This window comes from Bidens hawaiensis, unplaced genomic scaffold (genome assembly GCF_021521415.1).
Source record: "Bidens hawaiensis isolate Kalapana, Puna unplaced genomic scaffold, B.hawaiensis_p1.1 tig00022287_1, whole genome shotgun sequence".
In the NCBI taxonomy this organism is placed as follows: Eukaryota; Viridiplantae; Streptophyta; class Magnoliopsida; order Asterales; family Asteraceae; genus Bidens; species Bidens hawaiensis.
Window position 1 is genome coordinate 205,159 of NW_027493456.1, and position 17,020 is coordinate 222,178.

General features: G+C 35.7%; 3 protein-coding genes across 3 annotated transcripts; 2 read left to right on the plus strand and 1 right to left on the minus strand.

Moving 5' to 3' along the window:
- Nucleotides 1-2,123: 2,123 nt before the first annotated feature.
- On the plus strand, nucleotides 2,124-2,724 carry LOC143565124 (uncharacterized). Its single transcript, XM_077052194.1, has 3 exons — nucleotides 2,124-2,285; nucleotides 2,429-2,600; nucleotides 2,711-2,724. Exons 1-3 carry the CDS (start codon nucleotides 2,124-2,126, stop codon nucleotides 2,722-2,724), a joined length of 348 nt encoding a protein of 115 aa, XP_076908309.1.
- Nucleotides 2,725-12,087: 9,363 nt separating this feature from the next.
- LOC143565111 (uncharacterized) lies at nucleotides 12,088-15,148 on the plus strand. The gene is made up of 7 exons (XM_077052188.1): nucleotides 12,088-12,332; nucleotides 12,449-12,641; nucleotides 13,350-13,459; nucleotides 13,619-13,697; nucleotides 13,806-13,873; nucleotides 14,532-14,598; nucleotides 15,008-15,148. Exons 1-7 carry the CDS (start codon nucleotides 12,117-12,119, stop codon nucleotides 15,118-15,120), a joined length of 846 nt encoding a protein of 281 aa, XP_076908303.1. The 5' UTR covers nucleotides 12,088-12,116; the 3' UTR covers nucleotides 15,121-15,148.
- Nucleotides 15,149-15,213: 65 nt separating this feature from the next.
- LOC143565112 (protein JINGUBANG-like) lies at nucleotides 15,214-16,692 on the minus strand. The gene has a single exon (XM_077052189.1). It carries the CDS (start codon nucleotides 16,486-16,488, stop codon nucleotides 15,358-15,360), a length of 1,131 nt encoding a protein of 376 aa, XP_076908304.1. The 5' UTR covers nucleotides 16,489-16,692; the 3' UTR covers nucleotides 15,214-15,357.
- Nucleotides 16,693-17,020: the final 328 nt, after the last annotated feature.

A 17,020-nucleotide genomic window follows, 5' to 3' on the forward strand; every position in this document is an offset into this window, starting at 1 on the left:
AATAAGAGGCATAATGGTCAGCACTTCTGCTACTCTTATTTGTCTTATTATTTGTATTGCTCTTAAATGAGCTATTAGTTGTATTACTCTATATGGTAGTTGCTTACATTAATGGTCCTCATACTTTGGCTCAATTCACATTTCAAAGTAAGTGTGGGTAAACTCCTTCACGTGAGCGCATGAGAGGCGAGAAGAATATGAGAGACGGAGGCGAGACGGCGGCACGGGCTGAAACATCATTTTATGTTTCAAACTTGCCTGATGAAGCTACAAAAAATGATCTGTGGACGGCTTTCAAGGAGTTTGGATCCATGTCTGATGCGTATGTGGCAAGAAAGAAAGATTTCTTTGGCAATTCTTTTGGGTTTATCCGATTCAAAGGCGTTAAAGATGAGAAGAATCTGGTTAAGGAGTTAAACACTATGAAAATTAGGGAGGCTATATTAGCGGTGGTTTTAGCGAAGTATGGCAAGAATCAAAGACAAGCTCCGCCGATTACTGGTAGGAATGATAGTGGAAGGGCCAGACCCAATCCTACAAGGGAGACGATGGGCCCAAAGGTGATCCAGCCTAGCTATGTTCCTGTGGGTTCGTCTTATAAAGATGCGGCGTTAGCTAACTTACAGTGTCAAGAAGCAGATTGCCATAGATGAGGAGGTGACGGGGCCTCCTCTGTGTTGGGTAGGAAGATCGGTTGTGGGATCAGCTAGGTGCTTACAAACGGTGTGTAAGGTACGAGAGATGCTGATAGAATTGGGTTATCAGGAGTCCGGTGTCTCTTACGTGGGGGGGTTGACTGTGTTATTGATTTTTGGCGATAATAAGGGGGCGCGGGAATTCGTTTCGAGGAAGGAAGACTGGGAAAAAACCCTTGACTCTGCACATGTGTGGGATGGTAATGAGCTCCACCCAGGCAGGGTTGCCTGCCTTTGGATCCAAAGGGCTTCCTGTCCAGTTAAGATCGAAGGAGGTGTATAATAAAGTTGGGGTCTTGTTTGGGAAAGTTGTTTGGAAGTCGGAGTTCTCTTGGGAGAAAGTAGATAACGCCGAAGGTATTGTATATGTTGTGTCGGAGTCATTTAAACGTGTGGAAGAGGAGGTAGAGGTCAAGTGGAAAGGAAAGAACTATAACGTTTGGGTGATGGAAGAAATTAATCCGTGGATTCCGAGTGTTGAAGTTCATCTAGCTCGTTCAAAAAATGATAAGTGTGGAGACGAGGGGGTAAAAAATGTGGAAGATGAACTCGAGGAAGGGGAGTTTGTCCAGGATTCGCTTATGCAGGAATCGCCCTTTGTTTCTTAGTATGATTCCAATAGACTATGGGCATATTCCGTTTCGGTTCTATAATTCGTGATTAGAATTACCGGGATTCATGAATTATTTGGAAGCACAATGTGCTCGATTTCGGTTTGATGGGTCGGCGGATCTTGGTCTGGAAACTAAACTAAGGTGGCTGAAATTTAAAATAAATGTGGTTGAAGGTTAAAAGGAAAGAATTATATGGTGACTATGATAGTAATAAGAAATTGATCGCCGAGTTGGAGTTGGCTGCGGAACAAAGATCCCTTGATCAACAGGAGGTGGAAGCAAGAGCTAGGTGTATAAACATGGTTGAGGCAGTAGATATTGAAAGACTAAAAGATCTAAAGCAAAAAAGTCGGGTACGGTGGGCAACAGATGGGGACGATAACACCGCTGTGAAAGCTGAAGTATTTGAGTTCTTTTCCTCGAAATTTGTTGAACCAGTGGTCTCACGGCCATGTATAATATGCCCAAATATTGGCGTTCTGAACAGTGACGATTCGGGAGACCTAGTTAGGCCGTTCTCGTTAAATGAGATAAAAGATGCGGTGTGGGGCTGTGAAGGGGATCAATCACCAGGCCCGGACGGTTACATGTTTAAATTTCTAAAGAGGTGCTGGTCATGTTTTGAATCTGATTTTGTCAAAGTATTTGATGATTTCTATGCTAATGGGCAATTATCTATTGGTGTTATGGTGGCTTTCATTGCGCTAATACCTAAAGTTAAAGACCCGGCGTGCCTCGGGGATTATAGACCAATCAGAGTTTAGTCGGGTGTATTAACAAAGTAATCTCCAAGGTGTTGGCGAATCGGCTAAGAATGGTAATTGGGAAACTGGTTTCGGTCGAGCAATCGGCGTTTTTGACCGGTAGAAATATAGTGGACGGGCCGTTGATTTTGAACGAATTAATTTCTTGGTTAAAGAAGAATAACAAGAGAGGCTTGTTGTTTAAAGTCGACATCGAAAAGGCATATGATTCCGTAAGTTGGGGTTTTTTATTGTCTATGTTGGACCAAATGGGGTTTCATGCACGATGAAGGGGTTGGATACTTGCAATTTTAAGGGCTGGGCTTTCTTCTGTTCTAGTCAATGGGTCTCCGACTCCGGAATTTATTTGTAATAGGAGTCTTCGGCAGGGCGACCCGCTTTCCCCATTTTTGTTCTTTTAGCTATGGAAGCGCTTACCGGTTTCATGAAAAAGATTACAAGTGCCGGTTTATATGAGGGTATCGCGTGTGGGGTAGGTGGGCCGGTATTGACTCATCTACTTTATGCAGATGATGTTGTGTTTGTTGGTAAATTTGAGAAGGAAAATGCTTTAGTATTGCGCCGAATTCTTCGATGTTTCTACCTAGTCTCGGGCTTAAAGATAAATTTGAACATGAGTTGGGTTTATGGGGTTAAGGTGGGGGAACATGATAAATTAGAGTTGGCCACTGTATTGAAATGCCGAGTTGGGGAATTTCCATTTAAGTACTTAGGACTACAAGTGTGGGGGGGGGGGGGGGGGGAGGGGGGGAATATGCATCGTTTGGAGGCATGGGATCCGATTGTGAATTTGTTTCGTAAGCGTTTGTCATTGTGGAAAGCCAAGAGATTGTCAATTGGAGGCAGAGTAACTATCATAAAATCGGTTTTAAATGCCTTACCGACGTATTATTTTTCATTGTACAAAGCTCCAGATGGGGTGCTAGAGAAGCTAGATCGGATTCGTCGTGTTTTATTTTGGGGAGGATCGGACGAAGAGATGAAAATTAATTGGGTGGCTTGGAATAAAGTGAAGGCACCATTAAAGAAAGGGGGGCTCGGGGTCGGATCTTTAAATGATGCTAATCTAGCAATGCTATCCAAATGGTGGTGGAGGTTTAAGAAAGAGAACAGCGGTTTGTGGCGGAATTGCATATGGGCTATACACCACTCGGATAGATCATGGTCTAACATTCCTTTGAAGGTCTCCATGCCGGGGCAATGGAGGAGCATTGTCAATATTTCACGTGATCTGGACCAATTTGGGATTGAACTCAGAAATTTGATTCGACATGTTGTGAAGGATGGTAGAGGTCCACTTTATTGGATAGATATTTGGTGTGGTGTAAGCTCGTTTCAGGTTCGGTTCCCGCTGTTGTTCGCGTTAGAAAGAAATAAATGGTGTACGGTATCGGATCTACTTGTGATGTATTCTGGGGAAGTATGTGGTACGTGGGGGTGGACAAGATCCCCATCTACAGCCGCCGAGATCGACCAGCTCATAAACTTGTTGGTTGTGTGCCAACCTATTCAGTTACAACATGGAGATGATAGTTTGGAATGGTGTTTAGATGAAAGAAGTGGATACTCTGTTAAAAGTGTTAAAAAGATTTTGGAATTTGGGCGGGAACCGGTCAGTGAGTTTGTGTTCACATGGAGTCATTTTGTACCAAGAAAAGTTGAGATTCTTGCTTGGAGAGCGGAAATGGAAAGGGTCCCATCGTTAGTTTCGTTGGCTAGACGGAATGTTGCGGTTGATTCGGTCTTATGCCTGATTTGTGGCATGGAGGAGGAGACAACGGAACATTTGTTTAACTCTTGCAGGTTCGCACAAGAAATTTGGGGTAAGGTTCCTAATTGGTGCCGGGTGCCGGATTTTTTTGTCTTTTCAATTCGGGACCTTTTGGAAGCTTATAAGTATGCACTGTTACCTAAAGACAAGGCAAAAGTATTTCATGCGATATGCCTTACTACCTTGTGGTGTATATGGAGGGCGAGGAATGAAGCGATGTTTGAAGGAAAGACGGTTCGGTTGGAAAGTGTATTCGGCGAAATCAAAGGACTTATCTTCCTGTGGGTTCAGAATAGGACTAAGAAGCCAAGCCTCTCATGGAATGATTGGACTAGATTTGATTTTTAGGAGTGACATCGTATTTCTGTGAGAATTAGAGTTGGGGTTTCTTTGGTGGTTTGTATTTTTGGTGTGTTGGGTTTTTTCCGGGTCTGGTGGCTTGCTAGTTCCGGTTATTCTCATTTTATAAAATTAATTTTGTTGGTCGTTCAAAAAAAAAAGTTGTATTACTTTACAACTTGAATACTACGTTTCATGACATCTCAAAAGTCCATTCCTCGTTTACTAATATCGATCAAGTTTACAATCAAAGAAGTGCTATTAAAGAACCGAGGCTATTAAGGATTCTTAAATGTGGATATGGAAAATAACTCTGAAGCAAAGAATGTGTACATGCAGCTGAAGAAAGACAAGTTGGTTCATTGCCAAACCCGACATGCATCATTGATACAATGGTACTCACTAGTCACTACAAACTAAAGCATCATGTTTTTACGCTAAAACAAACTTGTGTGTGTTAAACATAGATTTTATTGAGACTAGTTTAGGAAAAGATTGTTCGAATTCATAATACGGTTATTTAGCAATCTAGTACGAGAGATGAAAAAACCTCTAACATGATTTCTCATCATATTAACACCGTTATTGTCAATTGTTCTATAAGCGATAATCTAAAACGTCTTTAACTCCGCTTATGTCAAGAAACTACATAGCAATTGTTGAACTCATAGATGAATTCTATTAATGATTTTATGATCAATAGACTTGTTGGAGACAACACAATTATCTTTACTAATCTGTAAATACTTTCGTACTCATGTTAGTTGCAATCTCCTATAGTCACATAAGGGTGTGTGGTTTTAACCAGTGTTGGTGTTATCGAAGCCAAAGGTGATCAGCATATATAGAAGTTCTATGGGAAGGTAAATGATATATAAGATATCATTGTTAAAAGTTACCTATTCGATTTTTAATAAAGAAATGTTTCAAATACTCAAGCCATATATTAAGCCGATAGTCCGACACGAGAACCCAATAGGCCATTTTAAAGTAGAAATTGGGCCATCTTCTTCGTTGGTGGATATTTAGATGTGATTACTAAAAGTCTAAAACTCTTTCTAAATTTGGTTTCACAAAACTACCGATGTTTCCTTGGCCCACTAAACCATTTTTTCAACGGCTAAATGTTACATTATATGAGATTTGAACTCTTGTCCCCCTAAAAATATGTATTTTCTCATAGCTGATGTATGATAGTTAATTTATTTATATTTTAATGTAAATCTGGTTGGTTTTTATTTAATTTAGTTTAGCTCATTTAACTTTATTCATATTATAAAATAAATATAATAATAAACACAAGGGCACTAATATAATTTATAGAATGAACTAAATGCTGTTGGATTCTTAGTTCTTACAAACATATGAAAAGGAAAATCTAACAAAAAATTGTTTATTCAATATATTATCTAATGATATAATGTTTATTTGTTTGTCTGGGACAATTAACAAGACGATGCAAAGAATGTTATACTACACTAGAAACTAGAAACGACCAATTCAATTATTCATAGAATTAAAAAATTAATATCCAAGAACAAGTACTAACAAACATTCTTGACAACAAAAGTACAAAACTAGCACTCATGAGACGATAATGTAACTTTAATATATATAGAAACACAACAGTCTTAACAACATGTTCTTCTTCGTTTACATGTTAACACACTTGGAACACAAGATTAAGAAGCAAAACATAAAGAACTTTAAGGTTCATCATGAAGAAATTAACAACACACATACACACACACACATACATCACAAACACATAAAAACCCTAGAACTAAAACCTATAAATCATGAATGAAATGAAGCTTAAAGCTTATAAAAGCTTGATGCTTGATCTAACAAACATGAATCGGACCGAGCGGCTTATTTCCTCCATAAAGAAAACATACGTCGTGTACTCGTGTTAGCTTTGAAGACGTTGAGCTTCATGTTTGAGGATGATGTTCATTTGTTTCTTGGTGGTGATAAGGAAAGTTAGATCGAAGGGGTAATGATTACGGTGGTGATGGTGGTGGTGGAGATTGATTGTATTCGTGACGGAAGATGGAGAAGAGGGGTGGAGGAGGAAGTCATGAAGATTGTTGTTTGAAATCATGACTGAAGATCTAATGTTTGATGCTCATACTCTCTTGTATGTCTATATATATATATATATATTTGTAATTGTATGTGTAGATAAATATCAACTTTTGTAACATAATATTTGTATATGACTAAAGGAATACAACATCCTAAAGTAGGGTAAAAATTAATCAAGTGCGTTCTGATTAACAAACATATGCATCAAAGTAAGTAAAGGCTCAGATTATTAGGTGAATGACTAATTTAATAAGTTTATAAGATGTTTTATTAATTATTGGATGTTAATTTAAAAAAAAATAAATACATATACATTCCGAACCACATTATTATCCATAGTGCGCGGAAGTCCTAATAAAACTTTCATTTATTATAAAAACTAGTCATAAACCCGTGTAGGTTGAACAAAGGAAATATTTAATAGTTCATCACAATAAGCAGATTTAAATACCATTAACAAGATCAAAACTAGAACTTAGTTTTATGGTCGAGTGCAAACATTATTCAACAAGAATCTAACTATTAACAACATATTACACAAATGTGATAGCAACATCAACACACTAATACACTCATCGTTTACAGCAACGTGTTAAAAGAAAAATAATCATCGTTTATATATAGCTTTGAGCCGGTACTCAGCGAAATCTTTGAACAAAAAACTCAAGAAATCATAAAATCAGAACATCATGTAAAAAAAGGCACAAAATGTTTGTAGGTTTTACATGCATAATGATGAATTACAATGATACCTTAAATGTACATTTTGAATGATTCCTATTAAAATTAGGACTTCCAAATGGTTATGATAGTGTAATAATTATTATATTAAAAAGAAGCATTATAATTATTCTATTTTAGGTAACAGAAAAAAGGCTGTTTATGGACTGTATATGTAGAGAAGACAATTTGTTTAATCTGTGGTTGTAAGTTGTGAGCTTTATTGGGGTTTGCTAAAGAAGATCAAAGAATATTTGCCTATTTAGACATAAACAAACACCCACTTTATTTGATAAATTAAAAACAAACACACAAAGGAATCTTTAGAACATTGGTCAGTTTACAGACAGGCAAAGCTTACAAGCATGTTTGCTCTTTCAAAAAATTCTTTCATATTCATAAACAATCATTTATTATTTTAGATATTTTATTTTAGGTTTAAGATTTATGGTTTACAACCTTCCCCTTACGCTCAAACATTCCTGAGACGATTGTTGGAAACAACATTTTAAAAACTTGTAATCGTCAATCAAACACTAATATAGGTATTAACAAGGTTAGAAACTCGTGACTTACATGCTAAATGGCAAAAAAAATAATAATGCTTGTTATAGTGTATATTCATAAATCTCAAAATTACTTCTTAGAATGTATTATACACTTCTTCATCTTCACATCTATCAACCAAACACTTAAATTGTGTACCTTATGTGTCAGGTGACTGTTGACGTTTTTGAAAGGAAAACGCTTTAGACTGAAAATTAAATGAAAAGTGGCAAATATTAGTAAACATGCAACAAAATATTCCTCGTCTTAGTTTACTCACTTTTTGTTGAGGTTTCATAAAATAAATATTGTAAGTGGTAAGTACATGTATATTATAAGGATACTTTTTGTTCAAACACTAATTATATTTAACATTCATAGATATGAGCGTGTTTACAATGTGTTTGATAATAAGGATACTTTTTTATATCAAAGTAATTTGACACTTTTGTTTCATATTCTCTTGGATTGAAATGGCCTTTTGAGATGGTGTTGCAACTTTCATTGTAATTCAAAGTAAGTCTTTTGAGAGATTCAAAGACATGTTTTGGGTAAATGAAACAAGACCCAAAGCTTAAAAAACAAAAACAAATGTTCGGGGGTTCTTTTCACTTTATGTCACACTTAGTGCCAATGTGCCATTGCATGCTACACCACCAAGCATGGACTTGTACAATTCAATTTTTTCCTTTCCAATTCTATTGTCTCCTTTTTTAATAGTCCTTCTTAGTTTATACCTGGCCATTTGCCATTTTTAAATTTCTTTTTGACCTCTTCATTTTAACAAATTTGTAATTCTTTTTAAAATTTTTGTTTGTTAGAAAATCGTGTCAGCCCACAAGATGTAGCCAACTTGGCAGCATCATACGAAAGGAACGGAATTTTATGCTCATGTTACGATTGTGTTGGTAGAAATATAAAAAGATAAACTTAAACATGCATGACTCATATTTATGTTAAGGACTTCAAACCTAAAACATACGTAAAATCATATAACTAGAATGTGATGCATAAAACCTTTTTATGTAAAAGATTATAACATGTTTCCAAGTAAAGATGGGTTGACATGATGTAACCGGGTAGTATAAATTATAAACGACTTAAACAATTCAACAATATATAAATGACTAAAATGAATACAAGTATCCACCTTAATTTAAATTTAAATTTAAAAGACTAAACTGATAGTCGGGGGCGGTCTATGGGCCATTAAAAACAAAGAAGAGCTTTAGGCCCCCAACTTGTTAGGGCTCCCAGCCAAAACAGGTTTAATATAATATGAGCTTTCATAATCAAGCAGTTCGGCTTGTATTTGGTTTTATGGAGCTATTGGGCCACCAGATTGAAAAGAAAAAAAGCCTCCTTTCCACTAATCGATCCCTCATCACCAACTATAAACTTATTAGTTTATTAGTGTCGGTCTCAAGCCCGGGTAAAGGAAGAGGATTTATATTTGGTTTTTGAGAAATGACCCAACATTTTAGTTCGCTTTAGACCTTCAAGAACGTAGAGACGTCCCTGCTGATAGTTTTAAATTTCAAAAGACCAAACTGATAGTTTTATATGAATCTGATATGTTATTCGTAAGACTGACTTGGATACAAGTAAATGTAACTTATAAGTTTGATCATAGGGGATCGATTGCTATACCAACTTCAACATTTAGTTAAAAGGTTTCATAAAATCTTGAATACCAAATGAAAACAAATCTAAGACTACAATGATTTGTGAAATTATGAATTGGGTAATTGTGGTTGAAATCCATATAATATGATGTAACGGTTTTTTCATAAGACTTTACACATCTCACCAATGACCCATCCTACATCCCAATGCCTAGTGGAAAAGTGAGATTAAGTGAGAAAAAGTAAGAACACATCAAATGAAACTTCATCACGTTTGTCTTATTGGGGGGTAACATCATCCTCTCTTCGATCTTTTTCATATGCTATGCCATTATATTGGTGGCCCAAATATTCTCTTTATTTAAAAGCATTGATACACCATAACTCAATTTTTTTTTAATTATTAAAAGAGTATGGTATTTATATAATTTAATTAATAATAGGAAGTAAAAAATGATTGGAATGATATAAAAGATCACACGCAAATTGTAACATCTCTATTTTTAATAATCTCAGTGAACTTAAAAATCCTTCTAATCATGGTATTTAATTATGATAAATTAAGTTCTGTAGTTATGACTTACAAATAAATAGTTATTTTAAATTATTTATCCTAGCATTTGTTGCCAGATAAAAATAAACTTAAGTTTTAAAATTGCTTTCTTTGCTAGAAGTGGTAACTTCATGTAGTCGTTTTTAAAAGGCTTAAACCATGTTGCAGGTTTTATTTAAAGACTCTTTTTTTAAGGCAAGGGATTCTCCCACACCACCAATGATCCTTTCACACCATTTTTTACCTATACGGCTCGTATAGGGCTATACGGTCGTATAGCACCTGAATCGTGTCAGTTTGTGTCTGATGTTGCCGGCCATCGTTTGTAGTGCCTCGTATAGCCTTATACGGGTCGTATAGGCCTATACAGTTGTATAGACACTTTCAAAAAAAAAAATAAAAAATGATGACCATATATCTAAAATATGTTATTTATACGGGTCGTATCTAGCTCGTTTATCTTAACGGGGTGGCTGGTTGGCCCAACTTGTTTATTATTAAATTTTCTAAATTTTTTTTAAGGTTTTTTAATATTCTAGGCATATTTGTAGCTTACATATAATAAAAATATGAGGTTTTTTTAACATCTGATCCACATACATTAAGCTTAGAGAATTGAAAATCTGTCTATACGGGTCGTATAGCACTATACGGCTCGTATAGTCGTTTTCCAGCAGCGATTAAGGCAGTCTGAATGTTTCTGAAAATGTTTTCTATACGGTCGTATTGCCCTATACGACCGTATAGGTTTAATGGTTTGTCAGAGAGCAATACGAGACATTTAATGCCTATACGGTCGTATAGGCTGCAAAAAGCTGTTCTTTTTGTCCTATTATCAGTCATTTGTATCCTATACGGCCGTATTGGCCTATACGAGCCGTATAGACATGTAGGGGTGGTGTATAAGGATCACATCCCTTATTTAAACCACTTGTGTTTAATTAAATATTGTTGTACTATGTGAGAAACAAATGCTTCTAACGAACAACAATAATACATATAACATCACAATGATCAAGGTGCTTAGGTCCATATGAATGACATATGAGACTATTAATGTTACTCTAAACAAGTAAATTGTTAGTCAAAACGACTAAAAAAATGTATATAAACTGATTAAAACAATGTATCTAAAATCATAACTTTGTGTCTATGTTTGACACATAATAACTTATGCGATTATAATGATGCATCCATACCATTTGAACTATGCTCAAGCGTATTTAAATTCGTTCAATGTATGCCATTGTTGCGGACACACAATTCCATAAAAATATTATCATTACTTCTTCATCGGTTGCAAGATCAATTTTGTAATAGAGACATTGATGCATCTTCGTCTTTTAAAATCACATCATGTATATAATGAAGTGTACATAATATTTCTAACTTTTGAAGAATGCAATGCCCATACAGACACTCATATTACAACCCAACGAACTTCAAGACAACAAAAGCATGTTCCACATCATTTTTTGTCGCTTTTGTGATGCCTTAAACCTTTTCCACTTATCATCATATAGACAACCAAACTATTTAATAAAAGTTGCCCAATTAGTGTATATCCCATTACTAAAATAAAACAATAATACCCTACTTGCGGTGCACGCATATAATGTATACATGTGTGGGCCATCGGGTGGACAACAGAGAAATTGCACTAATTTTGACGTTATTTTACTAATTTAGTAAAAATAACGTTAAAAGTGGCGGAATGTTAATCATATATCATGTGGTGGTGTTGATTGCCGAAAGACAAGGGCACATGCACCAATCAGCCGATGTCTCAATGGTTGAGTGTTATGTGTCTTATGTCCAAGGCTTGATGCAAAACTACTATCGAGCCGGGAGTCTCACTGGAACCAGCCTCTCTATTCCTATGGGGTAGAGGTAAGACTGCCTACATCTACCCTTCTCATACCCTACCATAGCTTTGCTATTGATAGGATTCACTGAGTACAATGATGATGATATAAAATAAACAATACCATATGTTAGTTATGGGTTTTGACAACAGCTGAGGAGGTGGCTGGTGATTGGTGGGCCGACGGACAGTGCCGGGAAGATGGGGTAAAAGAACTGGTTAACCGAACTGACCCGAAAATCGAATCAAAACTAGACTAGTTTGAAACCGATTATATGAAAAATGAACCGATTGAAACTATAGGTTCAGAACAAGTTTATAATTCTCTCCACTTAAAACCGGTTCCAAACCATTTAACCAAGCAAAACCCGAACCAAAACTGATCGTAACATGATAAAAAACCGGTTTCAATCATAACCGAAACCGATCATAAACCAGTTTTTGCACTTGTAACATCTAGAAAATAACGTGCTGCGTTTAAAAGCATGTCTCAAAATAGATAATAGCCGGTAAACAGAACCAACTCACGGCGCCAAAATGCTTCTGTACCGTACCAGACTCTTCAATTTGCCAGTCTCATATTCTCTGGGGACTTTCATCAAACACTTGGAGTGCACCACAACTCTTAAACCAACCAGAAGATCCACAACCACACAAGCTTCAATTCTCAATGCCTCTCACTTCGAAACCCTAAATCCTATTCAAAAGCAACAAGTCCACCTATACATTGACACTCTCCTTGACTGGAATCAGGTATATATTCTTCTTGTTCTTATTATTATTCTTATTTACGCTCAACTTATGCAATTAGATTTAGGTTTAGGTTAGGTTTTATAATGATTTGATTAGTTTTGAGTTATGATATGTAGAAAATGAATCTCACTGCGGTTAGAGATGCGAATGAGGTTATGGATAGGCATATTGAGGACTCGCTAGCAATTATACCGCCTATTCGAAGCTCGTATGTACTGATTAGTGAGTCTCGGATTGAAAAACTTAATGTTGTAGACGTCGGAAGTGGCGCCGGACTTCCTGGATTGGTATTAGCCATTGCTTGTCCTGGTAAAGTGGATAATATGTTTTGTATATTATTGAATGTGTGATTGATTCTAACTGTTGCTATAGAATATAAATAGGCCTTGTTTGTGTTCGCTCGTTAAGCTTTTATCGGACGAGTGAACGGTTCGTGAACGGCTGATCGAATGGAATTTTGTGTTTGTGTTTGTTCATTAAGGATATGAACTTGTTCGTGAACGGTTTATGAACACAAGATATGTTTTATTTCATTTGGTTAACCGAGAATGGCCGGCGTCACTGTTTGGTCCGGCTACCAAGTTTGCGTATATAGTTTTTGACATTCGTGTTCATATGTAATTGTGATATATATATATATATATATATATGTTTTATAGTTTATATTTTTGCTTAAATTTATATGATAAAGTCTAGAAAAGCCATTAAAAGCTTTTAATGAACAAATATAAACAACATAAACGAACGTAAATGAACACATCATTGAATGTTCATGAACAGAATTGAACAGACATGGCACCTTTTCGTGTTCGCTCATTTAGTTAATCGAACGAAATTTCTTGTTTATGTTCGTTCATTTATTAAACAAACAGATATAAACGAACTACCCATTGAACAATTCATGAATAGTTCACTGAACGTTCGGTTCGGTTACAGTCTAAGTCACAGAGATGTTGTTTTGGCTTGTTTTTCTTTGATACCTGCAAAGTAATTTGGCTTACAACATTGCTTCTGTAGATTGGAATCTGACACTATTGGAGTCGTTAAATAAGCGATGTGTTTTCCTAGAGCATGTGGTTGGCTTGATTGGATTATCCAATGTTAAGGTTATTAGAGGAAGAGCTGAGGTATGCCTTCTGTAAATTAATCAAGCATTTTTTGGTTTAATTTAAAGTATTTGTACTATCTTCAAAGAGTTAGTACTTTAGTCTTATGTTTGGTTAGAAAATATACATGCTAGGATAAACACAAAAATGCATAATATTCTAAGTGTTGTTTTAGGGCAGGACGTGGGGCAAAATCTAGAATTCAGAGAAGTGTTTGATGTTTCAGTAGCGAGAGCTGTTGCAGAAATGAGGATATTAGGTACGTACAAGTGCACCACATAATAGACGGTCTACAAATGTTTCATGTGGTTCTATGATCTGGTTTTTGTGCCTCAGTTTGAACTATTATTTTGTTCTTGTAAACCAGCTGAGTACTGTCTTCCTCTTGTTCGTGTTGGTGGCTTGTTTGTTGCAGCGAAAGGTCATTCTCCTGAGGTACATCTTATTTGAAATTCAAGTTATTTGAGCAGCTAATGTATATGTATTTCTGCTCGTATATGTTATTGACTGTTACACTTCAGCAAACAATCTTTTTTTTTGCTTTATGGTGGATGATGCAAACCTCCACAATATCTGTTTAATGTTATATTTATGATTAAAAGTGATTAGTAACTTGTTAGAATGATACCTTTAGTCTGGATCAGGGTGATGATTGGATTTTCTATAATAGAATGCTTTATTTTAAGTCAGTTGAAAGTTCAGTGCATGTTGTAGCATGTCGCTTTACCATAAGTAGAGTTAAAGCTCTAAGTGACAAGTTTTGGGTAATAACGTATTTGTGTCCCACACCAAAGTTTTTTTTTATTTTATGGATTTATTATAATGGTTCCTTGTAAATGGTTAGCTGGTAAGCATAGGGAAGGCTTCACAAAGCTAAAAGCTGTTTTAATCGTGTTTATTAGGCATACTGCTAATGGAAAGCTAAACTTCTAAAATATGTTCTATATTTTATTGGCATGATAGTTGTCAGTTACTCAGTTTAGTTGTGATAAAGAAGTACATGGTCATTTTTTTTCATTTTGTATTTGTTTAAGTTTCGTTCTCTTGTAAGTTCTAAATAGTTTCTAATATTTTAGTTGGTTAATAATGACAGGAAGAAGTAACAAGAGCTGATAAAGCAATTCGAGTGATGGGGGCCTCCTTGTTACAAACATGCTATGGTATTTGCATCTCAATTCCAATCCAGCTTTTGTATTCTTATCTAGGTGTATGTAACATTAATCTGAAAAACCTGTGTTTCTTTTACATTTATCACAAAGGGTGTTGATGAGCTAAGTAAAGTATACCTCCTTTTGTGAAGTAATTTAGTAATCTGATTCATGGTGACCTAAATAAATTACAGTCTCATCATAAAAAAAAGCTGCATTCCCATTCTAAGTTAATTTCATTATATTAAAAGCTTCAATCTTTTTTCCATAATATTTATTGGTAACTATTTTTAACAAATTGAGGTAGCAATTCTTAATTCAAAATCTGACAAACTTTTACCGAAAGGTCCGTTCTAAATTTGTTATGCATAAATGTAATTTGGTATTATGTGACAACCATTCATCTACTGTTTTTTTCCAGTAAATTCACACAGCCCATATGGACAAAGAACTGCAATCATATGTTTGAAAGATGGCCCGACCCCCAAGAAATATCCCCGTGATCCAGGTACACCAGCAAAGTCACCGCTGTAGATATAAACGAAATGCTCATTGATCCTAGTTGCTCTTTTTTTTAGTTATTGTTTTTAAATAGTATTGGTATATGTTTTTATTATATTCATTTTACCATTGTAATGAAGTGTTTCTAGAACAGTTATCGTAAACCTTATTCCTTAAACATGATAAAGTGAATGAAAACCAAGCAAACAAATGACTCACAATATAATGTCATACAATACACTAGTAATCACAAAATAATGAATCCCTTTATCATAGAGGGATCAAAATCTGCCAAACCTTGATGTCAGAATCCAGACCACCACTGTAGATAAGATAAGAAGCTGATGTATCAGATAAACGGCTGTGATCTGTTTCTGAAGTCAAGCACTTAACCGGACCTGTGTGACCTTCCAAAACTGCCCAGCAAAAGTAGCATTTCTCAACCCCTCTCCAAATTCTTATGGTTTCATCAGCAGAACCACTACACAACAAATCTGATACAACACTCAAACACAATATAGACTTAACATGCCCCTTAAGAGTACACACAACCACCATGTCGTCGTCATCATCATCATCATCACATTTTTCCCAAACCATAATCAGCCTATCACTCGCACCAGAGTACAAAACATTCTCATCGGTGCTTAGTGCCAATGCATTAATCCCAGATTTGTGTTTCTGTAATGTAGTAATTAAAGAGTGTTTCTCACCTTTTGGTGATTTTAATTTTCTCCAAATCTTGATTTTCTTGTCGGTCGATCCAGTATAAACATCACCTTTACTTGATAATGCTACTGCATTTATTGCATCATCGTGTGCGTTAGCTACTGACTCTAGGCATTTGAAGTCGGTTGTACTCCAAATCTTTAGTGTTCTGTCCCATGAAACCGAGTATAGGACCAAACCGTCCCTGGACACTGCTAGTGCTGATACAGTATCATTATGATGAACCCATGTGGACTTCTTGTGTCGCGTCACTTGTACATGATTCTTTGCTACTAGCATCGTAAGGGCCCGATCGCTAAATGTTGGGAGTGTGGCTAATTGTGTTAACTTCTTTTGTTGTTCATCGGTTTCATCAACCTTCCAAACACGGATTTTGTGGTCTTGATGGGCACTGTATATTTTTTCAGCAGAAACTACTAGTGACTTTACTGCACCCTTTCCTGTGATCATCATGTTATTATTATTATTCGCATCTTCATGATCAAATTCATACCTTAAATTATCACGCTTCAATATCTGTATTTCTTTGTTGGAAGAACCTGTGTATAGCAACTTTCCACCAATGACAAGAGATGAGATGTAGGAGTTCTTGTGTTTGATGGTTAAGATGCAGTGATGAGAATATTGAGATTGTGATTCATCTTGTGAGTTAGAGATTTGAAGGCGTGACATCTTTTTTCTTTTAGTGTAAAGTGAACGGTAGAAAGAAGTTTGAAAACGAGTTTGGTGCCTTGCGAGTTTATAGGAGATTATGGAGATGAAGTATTTATTTGGCAAAAAGTGTTTCCAGGTTCAAAATTATTTAATGCAAAAAGATCAACCTGAATTTTTAATACATGTGACATCAATGGGCCAGTATGGACTTTAAGATTAGTGGGAGGATTATCCACTTAAATTTATATCCCTTTAGGTTTCTGTTTATGGTTGACCCTATTATAAACTGCCAATTTGACCTATTCTTTTGCAACTGGCAGATATTTGTACTGCTGTTTGCACTTAAAGCAACATTAATGATTTTTTTCTCTCCAATTATTTAAGTTATAAGGAAGTCTGTAACTATGACGGTACATGAAGTACCGATAGGAACCCTGTCGTACATGTTTTGTTGAGTTTATTCATTGGCCGTAATGAGATACTTTTTCTTTCTGTTCAACTTAAAGTTATCTAGTTTACAATATTGGAACTTTACCTTTATGCCAACCCT

What these genes read in the sequence shown, in the direction of transcription:
- LOC143565124 (XM_077052194.1), top strand. Translation starts at nt 2,124, where the DNA reads ATGGTAATTGGGAAACTGGTTTCGGTCGAGCAATCGGCGTTTTTGACC. An exon ending in TCGAAAAGGCATATGATTCC is followed by an intron (nt 2,286 to 2,428) that starts GTAAGTTGGGGT and finishes TATTTGTAATAG; the next exon opens with GAGTCTTCGGCAGGGCGACC.
- LOC143565111 (XM_077052188.1), top strand. Translation starts at nt 12,117, where the DNA reads ATGCTTCTGTACCGTACCAGACTCTTCAATTTGCCAGTCTCATATTCT. An exon ending in ATTAGCCATTGCTTGTCCTG is followed by an intron (nt 12,642 to 13,349) that starts GTAAAGTGGATA and finishes TTGCTTCTGTAG; the next exon opens with ATTGGAATCTGACACTATTG. An exon ending in TGCAGAAATGAGGATATTAG is followed by an intron (nt 13,698 to 13,805) that starts GTACGTACAAGT and finishes CTTGTAAACCAG; the next exon opens with CTGAGTACTGTCTTCCTCTT.
- LOC143565112 (XM_077052189.1), bottom strand. Translation starts at nt 16,488, where the DNA reads ATGTCACGCCTTCAAATCTCTAACTCACAAGATGAATCACAATCTCAA.